Source organism: Chroicocephalus ridibundus, chromosome 1 (assembly GCF_963924245.1).
Source record: "Chroicocephalus ridibundus chromosome 1, bChrRid1.1, whole genome shotgun sequence".
Taxonomy (NCBI): domain Eukaryota; kingdom Metazoa; phylum Chordata; class Aves; order Charadriiformes; family Laridae; genus Chroicocephalus; species Chroicocephalus ridibundus.
The window spans coordinates 177,069,136-177,091,250 of NC_086284.1; the positions used below are offsets into that span (position 1 = coordinate 177,069,136).

The window sequence follows — 22,115 nt, forward strand, 5'->3', positions numbered from 1 at the left end:
TGTAATTAACACATAACATGAGAAGTTAACATAATGAAGCATAGGAAGTTGAAGAGCACAATGTACCTTATTTCTCCATTGAAGAAAATGGATTTTTGAACATCCTAATTCAGTATTATTAGTTTCATTAAAAAGTCAGTGGAAAACAGCATAATAGGCTTGATTTGATGGAAAAAGTCGATATAAACTGAATGGTATGTGATAGTGGGATGAAGAGGGATTAAAAGGGAAGTAGTGACTTAAACTGTACTCTAAAATGGTATAGCAGAATGTATTTCTTTTGACCTAAACCCTGGAGTAACACACTACAGAATCAGGTTCATTACTAAGGAATAAAACTCAAGTGATGTTTCTCTCCTTTTTATGAAAGTTTCCATCACACATTTCTTAACTACTTCAGTTAGGAGACTCACTATGTGCCATTTTGGCTTGCTGTATTTTTTATTTCTGTGTCCCGTTAACATAAATGCTTAGCCTGTTTCCTTTCCTTCCGGTAGTACACATCGTTATCTTCAGATCTGTAATTATTCCATATTCTATTCTGTAAAAATTCATTTTGATAGTGCATGTGGTGCTTCTGATAGAATTAGACTCATATAAAACTAGAGAGAAATAGTGGTAAATCAGGCCCAAAATTATGAATATGATCTATGATTAAAAGGGTGGGCGTGTTGGGGTGGGATGGTGAAGTGTAGAATTGGCTGCCTAATCATGGCTTGACGTAGGAGTCAAAACATTCTCTTAGCCTGTATATGTCCTACAAAAGACTCTGGTAGTTTGGTTTCATTATAAATCAATATAATATCAGATTAGAGTTCATGGAGAGCTCTGAAATAAATTGAATGTGTGAACCAAGTTCACTGTCACGTAGCTACATACATTGATTTTGCTTTATTAAGTTGTTTTGTCATATCAGCTGCAGAAAATATGAAAACAGAAAGTAAGTTGAATATCAAAATAAGTATTCCATGTGTTTTTAAGTTTTCTTTTCAGATTATGCCAAACTTAGCACGGAATTTCCAGTATAGTATCAAAATTGCAGAAAATGTCCTAGTCTCGTAATCATTATAATTCTATTAACTATGAGGTATCTTAAAATTTGTGTATAATAATGTCATTGTTTTCATATTAAGGTTTTTTTTCTTTTGCATACAAACAGTTTGTCAGAGATTTAAAACATTATTTAGATTTCAAGTAACTTCCTCTCTTTGATAAACAACTATTTAGCATTTACAATGATAAACTGAGAACCAAATATATTACTTTTGACAATGCAGTATTTTGCCACCTCAGAAAAATAACAGTGGAGTAGATCATGAACATTCTAATAGGCGATTTGTTCCCAAATCCATGGCAAGAAGTGTGGGGATTTTTACTTTTTAAATGCCTAAAGAAATTGAACTTTCCTTTTTGCAGTTGCTAAATCTACTTGCACTTTAACACAAATCTTGCACATTTTGTTGTAGGTACTCATCATTATTTGCTTATAGATCCTTCTCAGTTCTAGGAAGAGAAAAGCTAGAGATATGAATAAACTAGAATTATAATGAAAAACATTCAGTAAATATTTATGTTTTTTTCAGTTGTGCTGGTTATTTGATGTAGTGCTATTCAGAAGACAGAAACTTTGGAAATACTGAAATTCTCTGTTTCTCCCTTATGTGGTGCTGCTGTTGTTCTTTTTGCTTGGTGAAGCTACAAGCCAGAGGTAGAAGATGGTAACTATAAACTTCCAAGGGCTTTGGCGGTAACTCAGGAATTTAAACTAAAGAGAGGAGGTCAAGAGCAAGCCTTGCAAATGAGTGCATGCTAGGAAGAAAATTAAAGGGCCTTAGACAAAATAATTTCCAGCCTGAAATCTTTAAGGAACCAGAAAAATTATTATCTTGTTCATCTCAGAGGTCTTTGAAACAGCTGTCTTCTAAGATTTCAGTTTGTGCTTTCTTGTTCTTCAGTTCTTCAGAACTGTCTTTTGACTTCTTAACTGATCATTTGTCCATAAAGAAGAGCTATTAAAGAGAAGCCAGACTTTGTTAAGCACTTTGACAGTTGGAGATTGTTCTAATGAAATTTTGTTCAGGCTTTTTAAATTCTCTTAAGGCTTTTTTTTCCAGGCTTTTAAAAAGCTGAGAATTTCTTCAATTTGCGCAAAAAAAAAAAAAAGTCAGGTTACTTAAAGGAGATTGGTGTTCCTGCAAGAAGGATAGTCTTAGAACTAAGTTGTAGGATAGCAGTTCAAAAATAAGGAAGCTGGAAGATCACTTTGACAACTGAGAGATTCTAAGTAAAAAAGTGTTTCTGTGAAGACTGTTTTCAGTCTGATGTATTTAAAAAAAAAAAAAGAAATAAGAATTTGAATAAGTACTACAACTATGGTTTAGTTATAATTAAATGGACTGAAATTTTATTTTGCCAGTGGTCAGATATGGGACTTCTGAAACGTCAAAGCTAGCAATATTAGGATAATAAATGTCATTAGGTCTTCTAATTCTGTGGGAATAAACGTGAGAAACTGGCATTATTAGTGTTGATTAAGTGCTGTGCTCAAATTTTGTTTCTCGGTTTCACTGCTGTGGCAGTTTTACAGAAACACTGATTTATAACAGTACAGAAAATTCCACCTGACATTGATAATTTATTTCCATTAGCAGTAATTATCCAAAGCTCACTAAAATGTAATGTGCCTCTCTAGAAGCTTAGTATACATTTTCAAATACCCAGTTTCTTTTGGGGCACCCTTATGGTCTGTACAGACTGATGGCATAGGGCTAGAAGGATGTGTTATTTCAGGTTGTGTAGATAAGGTTACATATTTCTTAATTTTTCATTACTGCTTGTGTAGCCAGTAACTGTGGCTGCTCAGTTCTGTGAGTGTACGAGGAACGTCCATCTCGTGTGATTTGGATGCACAGGAATATCTCTGTTGGCATCATTTCTCCTCAAGCTTGCAGGCTTCTACCTTTTCACAGTTTTTTTTGTCAAATGTCACAAATGATGACTAAGCTGAACTGGCAGAAATTGAAGGGGAAAATGAAGAGAGAAAACAGCTGAGACTGTGCTAAAAAAATACCCCAAACGCGTTTGGTGAAAAGCGAGGGGAACAAGAACAGGCACGTGCTTGAGAAATGTGCTGCTCTTTCAGTGAGGTGTGGAGGCTGGATGGTGCTTGAGCAGCAGGAGCAGGGCTTCACAAATTTCAGGGAATGGAAACCGCCGATACACTTTTTTCAGAAGACTACGGAATCCTTGTCCGACTTCTCAGGTTCCCAGCCTCAGCCAGGAGAACGGGAATGGGCTGCGTCTGTGTTTTCCTCTCTAGTAATTAGTGCTTTCTTACCTCACCTGTTCATTTGTTGTCCCCTCGTGTAGCTGGAAAATTTTGTTCCTAAGATGGTGCACGTGTTACTTGATAACTTGCCTTTCTGTTCAGGAAGCTATAGTGCAGCAGGGGAACGGAGATCTGGGAGGGTTTCACATTCCCATGGCATCATGGGGAGTCCACTAGAAGGAAAGAAAAACAGCCTTTAGAAAGCTGCTATTTGTTAAGAAATAATGTGGGAATGGTTTACTTCTTGTAGTGGCTGTCCTGCATTGTAGGTAAAGGTTAAAAGGATCAGCTTAGCATTTTTCTGTATACCGCATTCCTTCAAGGTAAAAGGAGAATACCTAAAGTCTTTACGGACAAAGCTTTCTCTGTTTTGTTGAGGTGAGAAGGAAGCAGTGGAAGAGGGATTTTTGTAGGTCGTTGATTACATGGTGGAATTCTGTAATCTCACACTGATCTTACTTAAATATACGATAATGCAAGATAAGACTCATACTTAGATGGAAGTTAATCTTCTTGTGGCCAATAGCTTAAAAACTATCCATGTATAGGTGTGTGTGCCACCTAACTGTGACATTTTCTACAAAATCTCTTGAGTTCTCGGCATTATTTGTGCTCTTAACAGAAAATAATGGTGCTTTATTAGGAGTGGTTAGGCTACAGCACGTACTTTTGATATCCTATATGTAGTATATGCACTGCAAGGTGTCAGAGGGGAAATTGAGTGTGTTGTGGAGAATGTGGCTATTTTCTTCTATACAAGTTGAAAAAATGTGATTTCCTTGTAAAAAAGGAAACCAAAAAAACATACCACCCCGCAAAAAAACACCTATGGGGTGGTTTTTTCCTTCAGTGACCTTCAGCCACTGCTGGGTGAATAACATTGGAGGATGTCCAGGTGATGATACATCAGTAGAGTTACTTGATTGAAATGCCTTCACTCCAAATTATTATAATTGGAATAAACGATGAATCTGTATTGACCACCCAGAGGGGAAGAAGTTTTGTATGGCCGCTGTAATGCTTAGAGGGGCACTCCCTTGCTCTTAAATCATCACTTCTAATTAAATTTCGCTTGTCAAGTAGAGTGAGTGAACTTCATGCCTGTGGATTCACCTGGAATGAATGAAAGTAATATAAAAAGTGAAATGATGTCATTTAAATTACGTTTAATAAGTATTTCCTTGTGTTGTTGGTATAGTAGCTTGTTTCCCATCAAGCTATGTTGAAACGATGATCTTGTATTTTTATATTATTATTTTGAACTGAAGTCATTATTATGTTGACCTTTCAAAACGTTATTGCTAATGGTAGAGAAGAGGAAGAAGGAACTGGGAATTCAGGGAACACATTTCTGATGACCGTGATAGCAGGCAGGCAAATCGCAGAATGCACCGACTGCTGAAATGACTCCAATATTTAGGACAGTCCAGACTTTTAGAGTGTAATGTCCTTGTAAATTATAGTTTGGCAAGCACATTCTAGCACATATTTCTTTTCTGTTCCAGACATAACAAAATTGAAGCTTGACAATGTTCAGATAACACATACTGTTGGATAGCCTATGCATTTAACATAACTGTTTAGCTATACTTGTTCACAGATTGTTATATATTTTATTTAATTAAATTATTGATTTGAGCTATTCTTTTTCTCTCTTTTTATCTCTTCCCACCTCAGAGCGATAGCCTGTCAAGGTATGTGCAATTAAACAAATTCATTTGAAATTGTTACACTTTTTGTTCACATATTCTAAGTTCTTTATGTACAAATTCAGCTTAACCCCAACAGTCAGCTGGGTTGAGCTTTAAAAGGCGTTAATGATATTTAACATTTGTATGAAATATAGTTGTACAGCTACAGTACTGAATATTTTTTTCCATATGTGGGTGGGACACTCCAATCTGGTGAATTTATTGGACTCTCTATTTGTAGTGCACTGAAGGCAGGCTAGAACAGTGGCTACAGTACCATTCCCAACAAATTTTTCAGCATGAAGCCAGCTTTTACAGAGAAGACAAGAGGTTCTTGTTGCCCCTCTTTTAGAATACCCTACTGAAAATTTTCTAAGGAATCGCAAGAAAAGTTCTACAGGCTCTGAAAATCTGATTTCCTTAAGGTTTGTTAAAAAGGAAATGCAGAAATATCAATCGTTTTTTTAAAAAAGTTCTCATTTGGTTTTAGACCTTTAGAAATAATTATTGGATTTTATTGTGTTCCATCTGTGCTGAAAATCTGTTAAATAGAACTACTACAGCACATGATCAGTGAAGAGTGAGCAGTGTGAAATTATTCTAAATTTTATTAGTGCTGGTTGTAATTTAGTGATTAATAGGATAAAGACTTTGCTGAAGATTTGTTTCATAAATGGCTTCTGTTGAAATACTGGAATTCACAACAAATAATTTTGAAATCTCCTTGGTTTCTCTAATAAAACTTGGAGAATGCACCTAGGCCGATATTTTAGAGATTACTCTTTTAAAATCCTTCAATTAAAGTAATAATGTTTTTTAAAAATAGGTTTTCTTTATAAATAAAGAAGAATTAAAGTATCCAAGCTAATATAAAATCCCTTAAGATGTAAATGTTTGCTTGAATTAAATATTTTAATTTAATTTAAAAGATTTCTCTGCATAGAAGGCCGGCACTTACTTGGCAGGCTGAGCAATTCGAAAACATTTTCACACACAATCTTGAAGTATTGAGGGAGTGTAAAACTTAAATTTGCATCAAAGTAGAAGACAGTGACTTAACTAAAATATATAATTGCATTTGTCTGTTTTGAGCTGGGTAACGGCAAACTCACAACGTTTGGTACAGCACTGAACGCAAAGGCAAAGAAAAATACGAACTTTTCTTTTACAGATACGATACGGGATCCCTCAGCATGTCTTCAGGTGATCGTTACGATTCAGCGCAGGGGCGATCAGGGTCACAGAGTTACCTTGAAGATCGAAAACCGTACTGCAGTAGACTAGAAAAAGAAGATAGCACTGATTTTAAGAAGGTATCTGATTCAATAGTTTCGGTGTGAAAATAGAACTTTATTACTGTTTTTCATACGTTGTCTGGAAATAATCTCACATTGGATCACAAATGCGGCTTAAAGGAACTCAGGTGAATGGACGAGCAGAACAACGGCTACAGTGGGGGAAAATACACATTACAAAACAGCTTCTGGCTTTTGCAAGTATTTTTTTAATATGTGTAAAGTTAAGTTACATGCTCTCTATGCAAAGTTGCTTGTTTCTAGAAATATTTGGTAACAGTTCCTTAAAGTGCATGCTAATTCTGTCTTTAAAATCTGTAACTGATTTTTGCTTCTTAGACTATTAATGTATTTGTTCATTTTACATGCAGCTTAATCATGGTTTTGAAATATTTCAGCTGAATTATCTCACTGAATTATTATTCGGTATTTTTTTAAATGAATATTTTCTCTTAGCTTTATGAACAGATTCTAGCTGAAAATGAAAAACTGAAAGCACAGTTACATGATACCAACATGGAACTTACAGATCTTAAGCTACAGCTGGAGAAGACCACTCAGGTTTGTATAAAACAAAAAAAGCATGTACTTAGTTGACAAGGTAGATAGCAAACTAGAAGCACCCCAGGGTATGGGCTGCTCTTTACTAGGCATCAGCTTTGTTTCTTATCCAAAGATGGGAGTGAAGAAGAGTACCCCTCTGTTTCTAAAAAGAAAAGAGTGCAGATTCTAGTCTTCAGCTGTGAGCAAAGTGTGTGAGACTGCCTCCTGCCTGTAGTAGTGGTGGTTCTTGCCAGCGTGTATCTGGAACTTCTTTGCAGGGTAGGGGTAAACACTTTCTACAGTGTTAAGCTTATATTCAAAGTGTCAGTTGGGATTGATTGATTAATTCATAAACCTGCTGGCAGATTGGCATAACCTGCCCGTTCTTCTTGCCTGGTTAGATAGCTTTATCTTAGAACTGAAGAGCAAATAGTGCACTCCAGTTACAGAGAACTGCTGTCAGATAACAGTGCTGCTTACAGTAATACCAATGTGTACACAAAAGTTAAATTCATCTAAATTGCTGTAGAAAGAGTGTTTCCTGTTCTCAGATCACATTTGCCACAACTTACCTGTGTAGCTATTTAAGTGTCTTCCATATGTACCCCGTGAATATCCGTGAAGTACATTAAAAAGATGTTTGTTTTGTGATGCTTGTAGATAGAAATACTATATTACTCCTATTTGCCAAAGGCTATGTAGTGATTAAACTACTTAGGGATGGTCACGGAAGAAGTGCATGATAAATCCAGTTCATTCTTCTTTATTCTTTATTTCAGTGTTACTTCCCTGAACACACTTTAAAATGCCTTTGAAGACATACTTCAGACAGAATACTAAAATGTCCAGTTGAATTGTTTTCCCTCAGTTTTGTGTTGTTTAAGAACAAGTACCAATGCCTTTATTAATTTTGTGTTTCAGAGACAGGAAAGATTTGCTGACAGATCACTCTTGGAAATGGAGAAAAGGGTGAGTTTCTGCCAAAGAGCTCTTAAGTACTCCAATTCAGGCTTTTTTTCAGTTTGTTTTGCAACCCCTGACTTGGACATATTTTAATGGGAACAGAAGCCTTTCTTATAACTTGCATCTTTTAGAAGATTTGAGGACTTTAGGTTTCAAAGTGGCAATGAATGTGAGATACTGTGAGATGGATGGAATTACTTTTAAGAATTGCCTTCAGGTTGCCTCTTGGTTGGTGATGACCAGGTTTTAAGCCCCACTGCCCTCCAGGGATCTGCCGCTTGTTCCATCTCATCCAAAACAATGTTGGCACTCCAGAGGGTTAAGCAGATTCAGAGCGTCTCATCTTCTAATGCATTTCCAACATTCAGAGACTTTAATTTCCTCTGAGCTTTCAGAAGCACGCATGTTGTTTCACCAATTATTGTTGGTAATGAAGTAGCTGGTTCTACCTCATAGACATCCAACCTTAAACCTGCTAACGATATAAAATTAGTCATAATCTGTCTCTTTCCTTGTACTGTAACTTTGTCCAGAGGGAATATGATACCGGGGAGGGGGGGGGAAGAATAAGCAAGAAGTGTGGGAAAAGGGGCATCAGGGTCAGAAAGGAGTCATGTAATAAATCTGTATGTGAGACAGGATACAGGAATTATTTTGCAAGTTGTGACACATGGTACTTCTAGGCTGTAGTTTCATGCTAGTTTAAAGTCCATCCCTATAAAAGTTTAGTTCCACAACAACGTAAAGCAAACTATGTTTGTTTTGTTGTGGTCCTGGCTTTCTTGGCGACCTTGTTCAAGTGTTCTTTTCTCCTGCCCTGATCCTGGAGTGACACATTAGACACTTAAACAGGAAGAAAATTAAACGGACTTTGAAAGTAATAAGTGATACGGTATAGGTTTATTTATCCCTGGTGAACTTCACCTTCACTTGCTTTTTATGTTTACTTTCCAGTATTTGAGGTTTAGAAAACAATTTTTAGTTCTACAAACCTGTCTGGTGTATAAGCAAACACTTGGTAGATTTTATAGGAGCACATGGAGATGTAGAAATGCTCTCAGGCACTTCCTGAACTTCCATTATCTTTATCTTAATAATCTCTTCAGATAATTGCAGTGGCCTTTTAGCACCTATTTCTCCTTGATTTTTTGGCATCTTGCTGTAGACAGTGATTTCATCAGTAGAAGAGTTTCATCAGCAGCTTTAATTGGTTTCTTGCTTGCTATCATGGCCACACAAGTGGACATTTAATTATTTCATAGCTTTATCTGTGTCCATTACTATATAGGTTCCATATTGCAGAGCATTCAGTGCTGCATAGCTAGACATTATTTCAATTTTAAATTACAGCTTTGCTTTTTCCCAGAATAGGCCATTGCGTTAAGACAATTGGCCGTAGTAGAAATTCTTGCAGTTTTTTTCTGTAAAGACATGTAGCCCAACAGCAAATAGAATAGCGTAGCGTAGCATAGCATAGACTGTTTCAGTTGGAAGAGATCTACAATGATCATCTAGTCCAACTGCAAAATGCCTTTCAGAAATGTTACTTTTCCTAAATGTATTAGTACTAAAGCTAGCAGGTAAAAAAAATAAAATTAGTGATAATGCTGTATAGCTGAAACATAATTTACACAAGATTTAGGAGGTGTTCCTTGTATTTTATAATTTTAAACTTATTTTCAGACAAGAATTTAAAACAGGAATTTATTTGTGATTGGACTTTCCTTGTTGTTGTTAAAATCTGGAGTTACTTGCACTTTGAAAGTGACTGAAGCAGCGTTCTCAGCTGCTAGTCATCAATAGCTGATCTCCAGAAATAAGCTTACCAAATTCAGTTCAGATTGGCGATCTTTAAGAATAATTTGAGGGACACCTTTTTAATATGTAGTGTGACAATATAAATGTAAAAAGTAGAAACAAATAGTAGAGCTTTTGTAAGTACACTTTTCCAAGTATATGACTTAACTAAAATAAAATATAAAACATAAGGTGTTTATATAAATTACATAGAGAAAAGGGGAGGGGAAAAGTAAAGTGGTGAGAATAAATTGGAAGAAATAAAAGGCTGGTAGAGAAAAAACTGAAGGCATCATTGAACTATGATATTTTCAAGCTGAAACATGCCTTTTCAGTAAAGAAGATGGGAACGTTTATTAAACCTAGAATAGCACAGGAATAAAATTTAGAAAATACTGGCTTTGAATTTTATTTGAACTCAGCCTTCAGAAGTGGGTTTCCGTGATGTGATGTGGTGATGCATTGTCCAGACTGTTCATTTGAGAACTGCTTACCAGAAAGGGGCTATTTCCATGGCGATGGAGATGCAGATCAGATCACAGATGCAAGGTCCTAGCAATACACAGGCAAAAATAAGGGTTTCATTAACGACCTGTCACTCTGAAAAGTACGCTAAAAGTCCTTCGCAGAATTTGATATGACGTGATAATAAAACTCAAACTGCCAGGTTTCGGTCTGGATCGGAATTCAGAGTTGTAGTTAACTTTAACCAGTTTCCCCCAAATTTAGAATTCATTGTCTGGGAATTTGGGTTGTGGACAGTTACATTTTTTTGGTATTACTGGATATACAAATATATGTAGGCATATACATCTGGTTTTACTTTTTAATATTTTTATAACCTTGGGGTCAATTATTAACCTGTGTATATTCTCGTACCTCAATTTCACTGCACCAAGACTGTGGTTGCTAGTTGCTCTGATAAATACAAATGAGCTTTTGTATTTTATAAGCTGAGAGACTAGCGTGTATTTTTTTTCATTTTGAGGGTTACAAATGTTCGTTGGCATACCTTATAGATTTGTTGAAGTGTATCATAAAATTTTAGACTGCATAAATTGCAAACCCTTTCTTTGAGTCCAGGGACTAATCAGATAATACTGGCAAACCTTCCCAGTAAAACTGCAGCGTGTTATTTTGTTGGCATTCCTCAAGCCAGCTCCTGAAAAAGAGCAAGCAGTTCAGGAAAAAGAGAAGCATAGCTTCATCTAATCAGAACAAGACGTTTTTACAATAAATCTTTTATCTAGGCCAGTCCATTTAAATGTTTCTTTTATATAATGTGAAGTATACAAAGTTAACGAAATAAGGATTTTATTTAGTTGGTTTTTATTGCTAATAGTTGTTCTTGGACAAGCTCAACATGCTAGTTAAGCAAATGCATCAAAAGGCTAATGATTTTTAACCATCTGAGATTTTTAGATTTATTTGATCATTCGTCTCTTGGTAATCACAGGAATTGTCAAATATTGATTAACATAAGGGCACTGATAATATATGTTATTCTGCAAAGCCAGTAGGTAACTGGTACAGTTCTAAGTAATGTAAGACGGGGTGGGTTTTTTGTTAGTCACTTGCTTACTGCAGTCAACGCGCTACTACTTACTATGCCCATTACTGTCAGTCAGTATCGTTATGGGAAAAGTCGTAACTCAAAGGAATTAAGTACATTAAGTACTAACAACTGCAGTAATCTATTATTTTGATAAACCTTTAAAGTTATTTGCTAAAATGGGAAAATGTTGGGGTATAACTGCACTATGATTAAACTAAATTCAAATGATTTATATCTGAAAGGTGACCGGCAAGAGTCAGTATCTACTGGGCGGTATGATCTAACCAAAGTTTTACACACCTCAGTCAATGCTGCTTGCTGTTTGCGTAACACCGTTGTATGCAGATGCATATGTCCACTTCGCAATAATCTGTTGCTTTTGCCTTTCACACTTTGGAAAAATCTGAATGTAGAGTTCTGATACCCGCAGCTGCTTTTAAATGAGATACACTGCATTGTCTGACGCAGGAAAGCAAGCAATCAAGCTATAAACCCCTGAAGTCTCTTGCATTAGCTATTCATCTGTCAGATGTGTCGAAAATTAGGTTTAAGCAAAATAACGTCATTTAGAAATACGGTCGTGTGTCTGCACTGCAGACTGCAGCATAGTCTAGAAAACCCTAAGCTAACTTTGAGTAAGCTAGCTTGGGTAGTCAGTGTAGTCTCAACAACCTGAAGTTCTCTACAAAGGATAATTTCTCCTGCTTCTCAGGTAAAAAGGAAAAAGAAAAAAAAAGAAAAGAAAACTATACTAGAAACGCAGAAAATATTCAAGAAGCATTTGCTCAAGAGGCAGGTGGTCTTACGTAGCTGTATTTCTTTGGTAGTCAGCTGAACTCCTTTGATGTAAATCTGGGGGTATCTACGCTACGTTGCAGTTTATAGTGAGGACAGATCCCACTGAGCTGAGACACATGTTTCAGCTACCTTTGCTTGTCTATGAAAGCTTACACTTTTGTGCTTGTTTCTTTTTTAATATTCTTGTTTGCTTCTGATGATTTTCTGCATTTCTTGTATATTAAGCTATTGTGGAAGCTTAGCTTGTGAAAAATAAATCTGAACAAATGGTATTTACGACCTGTCTAAATTTGTGTAAAGGAAGGGCTGTATTTTGTAGGACTTGATGTAAATTTCTATATCTCTTCCTCCTCAGATATTAGAATTCCATATTGACAAAATTTCTATATATCACTGCCATCACAAGTTTTCTGTCCACACTATGCTTTTGGTTGTATGATCTTTGAAACTTGAAGTATTTCACTGTTACCACAGTATTTGCAAGCAGTAATTTTTTTAAAACAGTATCGTTCAGTGTTAACACACGTCTTCTGATTTAGGAAAGAAGAGCTCTAGAAAGAAGGATATCTGAAATGGAAGAGGAACTGAAAGTAAGTAAACTACTACACATTAAACTATTAATAACCAAGTGTATGACTGTCAGGGCAACATGTAGTCTGGCAGTTTTACTGGTCTCTCTAATTTCATTAGAAAATAACTAAGTTATAGCTGCTTTTCAAAATCCCTCATGTCATGTAGCTTGTAGCTATGTATTAGACAGCATGTTACCAGTATCAAAACTTTCGTTTGTGTAGAGTGAATAATAGTCAGGTTTTAGTTAATCAAAAGCAGTGGATAGATTTCAGACATTGACAAATAAGTACTGTTTACCACAGGCACCAATTTCCGCTTTTTTTCAACTATGTATAAACTGAATCCTAGAAGGAAAATACTTTTTTTAATACATTTCTGGCCTTTTTTTTTTAACCAGTCATGGTACTACTTTTCTTATTTCCTGGTTTATCGATGTTAAATCCTCTGATATGATTAAGAAGGGTGAGAACTTTGGCAGGTTTGTGTCGTATTATGTCCTTGGATGTAATGTTGGAAAGGGCCAACCAAACTGATAGAACTAAAGTACGTCTAGAGAACTATTGGAACATGATGAAATAGAAAATTTCCAAAATTTTAAGGAAGTAGCACTGTTTTGATATTTGATAGTTGTCATTGATTAAGAAAAAATTTCCTTTCAAGCTCATTTTTGAGCTCCCTCTGGTGCTTGGAAACGGTATTAACTTTCAAATACTTTTCATTAAAATACAAGCACGAAGTTTTGTCGAAGTAATCGAAGCTGACAGGCAGATGTAGGCAGAAGGCAACCACGATGCCTCCAGCTCCCTTGGATTCAGGCCAAGATAGTTTGCTGTAAGGGAAGACACACTGTCTGTGGTTCCTTGAGGGGTCTTTAGAAGTGAAATATGTAGAAAGCAAACTGGTTTAGGAAAATAACTGGGTCTAAGAGTGGAAGACAGGATGTGAGCTTCTATCATCAACCTGTAAATTACTGTTAGGGAAGGTTGGGCTTCCGAGAAAAATAAGAGAATGCAAATATATTGCCTTTTTTCCAAAAGCTTATTTTCAATAAGCAATATGTGAAAGTTTTGAATTAAAGATTAAATACTCTTCCTATCATTCGTTGCACGGCCGTGTACAAGTATATGTTAAATGTGTCATTATGTACTGACTTTTGAATAGGAGATTCAGTTTGTGCAATTAGGATGTTAAGTAAAGAATTCCAGGAATAGCTCTCATTGTTAATGTATCCTGAACTGTTTTGCAAAGCTGTGACTAATCACTGCTGGTTCTTAGATTGCTTTTCAAGAATGTGCCACTTGTTTGATACTTTCCTTTCACAGCGACTTATCTACTTTAAACAGGACTCTCTCTTCTAAGTTTTCTTTCAATTCTGCTCATCTCCAGGTCTTCTAAACATAATATACATGGGTTTTTTTCTTGTTTTCACTCCTGTTTCTTTGATTCCTGCAGAACCTGCAACAAATAAAGCAGATTCAATCTTTGAGACACATAAATGAGCGACTGGTGACTGAGAATAGGGCCTTGACCCGAGTGGTTGCCAAGCTGTCAGGGTCCTGTAGGCAACTGCGCTCTGTGGACTTGTAATTTCTTCCTTCTCCTTTGTGTAGCCAGGCAGGTGTTGACATTTGGTTTGTGCTTGGGTAGAATTTTACTATTAACGCTTGTGTGCCAGAAACTGACTTACTGCTGCTCGGTTATGGAAGTGTGGCTAAAGCATGGTGTCCGCTGTACCGACTACAGGTGTGGCAGATGTGTTGGTATGGTGTGAAATCGTCCGTACTAGCACTGAAGCTTGTCCTCCCTAACTTGAAGATAAATTGGCAGTGATCCAGGAGACCTTTGACATGTTAAAACCGTGGCAACAAACGAGAAAGGATTCGAGTTCCCACTAGGATACGCTGAAGTCACTCCCTTGTTTTGATGTTTGAGTAAATGCTCAAATAGATTTGCCTCTAGTTTTCAAACAAAAAAAAAAGAAAGAAATTAAGAATTGAGCTTTCTTACTGCAGTATAATTGAAGTGCATAGAATTGATACAAATCTAGGCTCAACTAAAGAATGTTTGAGAAGTGGTTTCAGTACTGTGCATTCCTGACCAGTTGCATTAGCAACTTTTATTTCTTACATTTCTGTGGTTTAGTGTTTAGAGGGGACCGAAGTCTTTTCTTTCAGAAATGTATTGGAATTTCGAGTCGATTAATATTTTCACATATTAACTTCCCCTGTGGTTCTGGCCAATACTTATTTTTATCTAGACAGCTTAAAATAGCCAGTTTCAGCACCGAGTTAAGGCTGTTGATTTATATTGCTATATATGCAGGCATTCCAGTCGTGGACTGGAATCCTATCGTGCAAGGACTGTACAAACACAGACACAAAAAAACCTGCCTAGTGTGTCAGATTGGTTCATACGTATTAGGTCATCTGGTTCAGTCCCCTTCTGTTAAAGGTATGAACTGGTTTGAGTTTCGTCTTGGAAAAAAATGCCGGTTCATTGTCCTTAGTGTTACTGCAGAGCTGTGAAACCCAGTGAAGGTTCAAAACTTCTAGGAGGAACAAAATGTGGTTTCATTCCACACTAAATCTTCCTCCTGTTATATAACAGCTGTATGGGGCGGAGGTTGCAGTGGGCTTTTAAGATCTTTAGGTGGAAAAAAAATATTTCCTTCTGCAGAGTGACTTTTGCTAAATTGCTTCCCTTCGCCTACCCCCCTTCTCGCTTAGAAGCAAGGCAATAAGCGTACATTTTTTCATTCTGCTCACAAAGTCCAATGTCAGGTTTTCCCCCACTAAGAGGCATGAAATAAAGAGAAGGTTTATCCTTTGGCTTTGTGTCTTCCTGGAGTTGGTCTGACAATAGGATGTGGATAGAAAGGTTGTTCCTGGTCCAGGCCCCACATTCCTCAACTCTTCTCTTGTGTTAACCCTTGCTGAGCGAGTCAAGTCAGCTCACTGACCTGGCTGAAAACAAATCCCTTTATTTGTGACATTACTCGATATCCATCTCACCCCAGGGTTGTTGAATCCCAGGAGGATGCTGCTGCGTGCAAAGGAAGAGCCGTCCCTTTCGGGCAGCCCGTCCTACGGCAGCTTCTGCTGACAATGGGGGGGTTTCAACACAGCTGAGCGAATCTAATGACTGCTGTCCGCAGCCACGCGTCCGTACCGTCTTTTTTTGCTAGCACTGGCATTCCTTTAACCATGGTAAGCCAGTTCAGGGTGTTAACCCACAGAAAACTATTCAGTATTGCTTTTTGTAGGGGGAGTTTTCAACAGAAGATCACTGGAGCTGGAGGAGCTAGGCTAGCCAGAGAAAAGCAATGGAAGCACAGCAGGCAGGCTTGACGTTATGACGGTAGCTTAACCATAGCAGTGTGCCTGATTAGCCTGAACAGGTACCTTAACAGTTCTTGAGCTTTTTGTAATCTTAACTTACAAAGCTGTTAAATCCTCCAGCAAACACGGACATTATTATCACTGTACAGATTTGAGTTGGCTCCCCATATATCAAGTGATTATTGAATAATTATTTGCATAACTACAGCACTGCAAAGTTACTAGCTGGTCGTGTAATACAGACAGGCAAAATAATGCATCTGTAATCTTATTCAAGAATCTCATCACAGGAAGATACTTTGCTATTTCAGTGAGAAGCAAATTGGAATTGAAAGTGTCAAGTGCCATATGTAACTGTAATTTTACTAGATTTACTGCAAAGCTTTTTCTTCCTGCCTCCACACGTGAAAGGTGTGTGGTGTCACCTCATGAGAAGTTGGAGTACCATAGGAATGCACTGCTCCAAGAAAATTGTATAAATGTCTTTGGCTAGGTTTAAAGCATGTGGGGATTAGTATAGATGGGAAGCATAAGTATTTTAGATTACTTGAGCTTATCCTTCCTGATCATTCTCCTGTTACTCATAACTGCTTTTGTCTCCTACCAGTCTTCCCTTACTCTTTAGCACACTTACAAAAAAGAGAAAATACTTTCTTAATATACGTTCTACCTGTTAGTTTAATCAGGATTTACAATCTATTGATAGAGATTTGCAGACATGTAATGGTACTGGATTATATTAAAGCTCTTAATTTGAACAGCGGCTTTTTTCTTAAAATAGTTCACCAGAAAATATACGAGTCGGTGGGTCTGCCTGTTTGTAATTAAGCATTATTGGCTGCAGGTCCCTAGTCAATGAGTTGAAAGAGGACTGTGAAGGTCACTTAGAGCTTTCATTGGAAGGCATAGACGGCAATACCTCTTGAGATGCCCAATTAACAAGAACAAAACCAGACTTCCTTGCTTCCTTGTGCACAGCTAGGAGAAGGCTGTTGTGGTTTCACCCGGGATCTTTGGTATGAAGTCTGTAACAGAACAAAAACGAGGAAGGAAAGATGTTAGTTGCTTTTGCCTGAACAAATGGCCGTTCCATTGTTTGCAGGAACATGTCATAGAACAACCCCAGGCTTATCCTGATATTACAGGTGCGTGCACAGACGCATGGTACACATGCCTGTTATCTGGGTATGACCCCTAGCACGTGTATCGCAGACAACAGTAGTTGTTTTTGACGGCTTAGAAAACTTAACACAGATAATACTTGAAAATTGCCAAATGATTACGTGTGTTGCCCAATTTCAAACACCTTGACATGGTTTTTGAAAATAATCAGCATTTTACAGCACTCTCTGTTGAGAGCGTAGCTCTCACTTGACTATCTGTAATGGAAGCTTCCCTCTGACTCTGTGAAGAGCTCGGGTTAGGTGGCTTGCCGTAAGCTCCACCATGGACCAGAGCTGGAATCCAGGTTAGCAGAATGGTTGTTACTTACTCTTAACTGCGGAGACCACCTTTTTTCCTCTCACAGTCTCCTGTCATCTTCGTTTCACATACTCTGACATGGGCAGGTAAACGAACTAGAGATCCTATAACCTCAGTTACCTTCGGTGCGCCATCGCGTTTTAAGCTGTGAGAGGGGCTGCTGTTGGGTGAACTGAGTGTGGACAGAACTCCTCTGGAGGCAACGGCTAAATGAAGCCTCTAGTATAATGCGCAGTTAATTAACCCTGCATTTTTAAACTTCTTAGTTCTTTCTCTTCCGTTATAATTTTCTGAATGTAGGAATGCATAATTTTGTTTGAGTACAATAAAAACAAAACTAGTGGCAGAGAAATTACATCATGAAAAATGATGTAGCAGCAGTTACATAGGTGACCAGCCGGACTTAGGCCTCTTGTGTGCACTTTGCACCTGAGGTTACTGAATAACTGCTCTGCGGGAGTAGGCTGTTACCTCCTGCGTAAACCTGCTGCTCGAAACCATACGCGTAATTTAGCCATGAGTATTACGGGCGGTTTGTTATCAGTGTGTGAAAATAGATATGGAGAACTGCTGAGATTACTTCTGGTTTCTCTGACAAGTTCTATTCTCCCAGCACAAACCCCTGTGCACTGACGTCTCCTCCTTTCCTGTCTGATCCTGTCCAAACCTCACCTCACTTGGCTTCTGCCTTCCAGCTTTTGTGCTTGCGTGTCACCCATCTCCTGTGGCAACCTTAACTTGCCATCTCCTAACGTGTCTGCCTGAGTGTGCAGCCTGGCGTTTCGGTGATCTCTTTCAATGATCTGATCTTGTGTGAACTGTGCTATTCAGGGCGATGATCTCAAATTATAGGATGTGTGCTCCAACACGAGTTTGGAAGCGGCGGGAAGATTAATGCTATGAGCTAACGAGCTGAATCACACTGTCTCTGATCAGGATGAAGTCATCCAGGAGCACGGTGGTAGATCTGCTTAGCCACAGCATGTTTTTTTTGAAGCTCTGCAAGTGCAGTGTAGACAAACCTCTTTAAATTGCCGGCAATTAACATTTCTTTGTTTTGCACTGAAATTTGAAGCATTTAATTACTTTCCTCATGCTGTTATAAATGCTTTTGTTAGAGGCTTGTCATCTGCACCACCGAGTTTTAGTGCATCTAGTCCAAGCAAACGAGAACTCCTAATCTGTACCTCTGAACTGTATCGGGCTAAAAGGTGAGGTTTCTCTGAACGGCTGGTATGAAGGGGGAGAACTGCCAAGATGCTTAAGCTGAATAAAGATTTTTATCCCCAGTGCTTGTCTAGTCTTGCTGCTTTTGCTTGGGACGTAACAGCAAATAACCGTCGTGTTTTGTTTTTCATAGATGCTACCAGACCTGAAGGCAGACAACCAGAGGCTAAAAGATGAAAATGGGGCCTTGATCAGAGTTATAAGCAAACTTTCCAAATAAAGGGTTTACTACAGCAGCAAATAACGGTATTGCACATCACTAGTAACTCCAGTGGACCATACTGTGGCAGTCACTGGAAGTGTGGGAAGATCCTTTGGAGACTGTCATTTTCAGATATCCTGCCAAACGCCCTCTTACCTGTGTGTTTTTTTGTATCAAGATCATTGTTTCTGTTAAAATGCAGCTGCTGAGAAGATAAAATGACTGAGAAATCTTGTTTACAGCTACAGCATAATAAGGAAAGTGTTCAAGGCCAGATACGCCTCAGATATTTAACCAGTAAGCCTTAGTTGTACATAAACACTTTTACATCAACAAAAGCTTTCAGCTCTCACAGAAGACAGTTACTCAATAATGTTTTTGTTGTGCCACAATTCCCAGTTTTTTTTCTATACTCAGTTTTTCTTTTAATCTTAAGTTTGGATTTTTTTTTTCCCTTCTAATTATTCATGTACCAGATTTTTCTTGTACAGTGTTTTCACAGCTTTACCATTTGCAGAGACCACACACCCTTTTAAATTACATATTTGTGTAGCTACCTAGAGTTGTATTGTCCGACCACCTGGAACAGAGATGTTTGGTGGAACATTTGCTTTCACTGTTTGTGCAATATGCATTTATTTCCTATACAAAATGCTTTAAAAGTCAGTTGAAACTAGAAATATTTTAAGAGTCCTGTTTTCTGCCTTTATTGGTCACTTTAAAAAATAAAAAAAAAAAAGAAGTTTGTAGTGAAAGATGTTAGATCCTGTAATCGTCACATTCATTTGAGCAGGTACTGAGTGATGCTGTATATATAAATGTGTACTGGTTTGATTTTTCAGACCACCACGTGGCATGCTTGAATATATTTCCCTATTGCAAATGTCTGTTAATGCAAATTAGGCTACTCCAGAATAGTGTGTTTAACAAAATTCATTAATTTTTATGGTATAAAGAATTTAGACATTGTACATTGTATGGAGCCCTATCTTTACAAAAAGTCTAAACTATATAAAATACTTTATTATCTTTTCCTCCCGTTTTTTTTTTCATTTGATAGTGTTCACCATAATAAAAAATCGCATAACTATAACTGCTTCACTACATTTCACATACCTGTATTTATCTGAGTGCTGTCCAAAACTGTTGTGCTAGCCAAAGTAACGTACTAAATCATTTGAAAAACATAACCCGTTACACTCACATTAATGTTTATATGCACTGTTGTTGCCATGCGAGAAGGCATCCAGTTTGATACCACCACCGCGTCAGACCATTTTATACATTTCAGTGGCCTTTAAAAACAACAAAAGTACTTCGGTGAAAATCGCTTTTGTTAGAAACAGCTTTTATATTTTCACTAAACCATTCAAAATACGACATCCTATTGGCACATAGTTTATTGCCTAAAACCACTGAACGGATCAGCCATTAAAACAAATTGTACATTGTAAAGCTTGTAGTAGCTATTGTATTATTGATTATATTGTATACTATATTAAATGTGAATTTGTACCCCTTCATTTAAAAAGGTCATTGTGTTCTACTGCCTACTTGGGGGGGAGGGGGGGGTTAGTTTTACCGGGGTGGGATATGTTTTGGTAAGGAAGACATGATGTCCTCTCTCTGTTGATTGGTTTTTTGAAGATGTAAGGTTATGCTCTTACTACCAAGCTCAGGATTCTTGATTTTAAAGGTACACGGATAGTTGGAGATATCTTATTGTAATTGCTCTGTATGAGAGGTGGGTCTGAACCATAGGGACTTCCATTGTCTTACGCTAACATAAAGAATTGAATGGCTGCAACGTATTGAGTTCTGTTACAAGACAGTTAGGCATATTCTGGATTATATTTGGTAAAGTTTGGGTGCCTGTGAATGATTAAATACGTGTTTCTAATATTTTAGTGTTTTATATTTAGGTTATTTATTCTTTATATCTAAAAAAAATGAATGGCTACTGTGCTATATTGATTTTATTGGTAGTACTGAGCAGACCTTGTATCTGCATGAAACTAGTTGCAAAACCCACTATTTTGGAAAAAAAAATTGTATTTTGACATATACAAATAAAATGAATACAAACTATTTTAAATGTGTGAAAGTTTTACTGAGAAGACATTGAAATTTGTTATGACTTTAAACCATGTTATAAGTTTGCTATTTAAATTCTTTGGTGGGCATTTTTCATTCATTGCGTTACTTGGATGCAAAGTTCAAGTACCTTTCAAAGATTGTAATCAAATTGTGATTATTTGCACATCATTGTACATGCACATCTGTAAATGCAACAGTAAAAATGCCATATTTATGCAATCTGTAACAACTTGGACAAATGTTTATATATTTTACATAAACCTGTCTGTGTGCAGAATCTGAGAACCATTTTTTACGTGATATTAACTGAATCTCACAAAGCAATTGCTAAACTTGTGTCACCATCGTATTGTACTGATCGTCTTGCAGATCAAACGCATCCTCAGAAAATCCGGCTCCCACAGAGACAAAATGGGTAGTGGAGGACACATTATTGCTGGCTGCCGGCTCTGGCAGGCGTCCTTAAGCAACTCATGGCTTAAACGGTCATTCAAAAGAGCAACTGAGATTTTCAGGGGACTTGTCCCGGTGTAGAAAAGGATCTTTATGTCCCAGAATTAACATCAAATACACACAGAGGCATGGAAGTAGCTGGTGCTGGAGAGACGAGAGGCAAAGGGCTTGTCCAGCCCCAGCCGGGAGGGAAGCCAGAAGCTGGGGCGGAGGAGCGATGGCAGGTGGGACAGCAGCCGGGCAGCAGAGGGCAGGGAGGGAGGGGGCAGCGTGGCTGTGGAAGGACGGGCTGACTTAATGGCTCCACACGGTAGCGGTGGAGAAAAGACTGGAGCTGGAACTTCATTTTTTTTCCCCACCTCATCTCCCTCATCATAAACAATTCCTTCTGGACCTCCCCAGTTCCTCTGACCTACCATTTTCACACATCTGCTATTTCCTTGCCGGCTTCCAAAAAGAGCAGTTACAATTCATACTCTGCAGGTTGGTGCATTTGTTTTTGCTCAGCACCGAGTACAAAACATGAGTCTTGATGTTTCTCTCCTGTAGAAATGCCTTCCATGCTGAACTTCGGCTTGCACTCAGATGAACATTAAACCAATGGGTATTAATCTCACCTGCTCAATATTCCTGGTCACTGGCCATTTGATGGTCTTCTAAGAGCAAATGTGTCCTCACAGAACAAGCGTTCCCTCATTTCTTCTTAGAAAAAGTGACTATTTACATGTTATCTTATAGAAGAGAAAAGCATGCTCAGGGGCAGCTGAAGATAC

At 37.7% G+C, this 22,115-nt stretch overlaps 1 protein-coding gene across 1 annotated transcript in view; it reads left to right on the forward strand.

The window, feature by feature from the left end:
• The window catches only part of PPP1R12A (protein phosphatase 1 regulatory subunit 12A), a 123,070-nt gene extending 102,183 nt beyond the window's left edge, over nucleotides 1-20,887 (forward strand). The window contains exons 20-25 of the mRNA XM_063322875.1: nucleotides 5,006-5,022; nucleotides 6,191-6,332; nucleotides 6,771-6,875; nucleotides 7,779-7,826; nucleotides 12,510-12,560; nucleotides 18,724-20,887. Coding sequence (XP_063178945.1) covers nucleotides 5,006-5,022; nucleotides 6,191-6,332; nucleotides 6,771-6,875; nucleotides 7,779-7,826; nucleotides 12,510-12,560; nucleotides 18,724-18,810 — 450 coding nt within the window. The 3' untranslated portion in view covers nucleotides 18,811-20,887. The remainder of the gene's footprint in view (nucleotides 1-5,005; nucleotides 5,023-6,190; nucleotides 6,333-6,770; nucleotides 6,876-7,778; nucleotides 7,827-12,509; nucleotides 12,561-18,723) is intronic.
• Nucleotides 20,888-22,115: the final 1,228 nt, after the last annotated feature.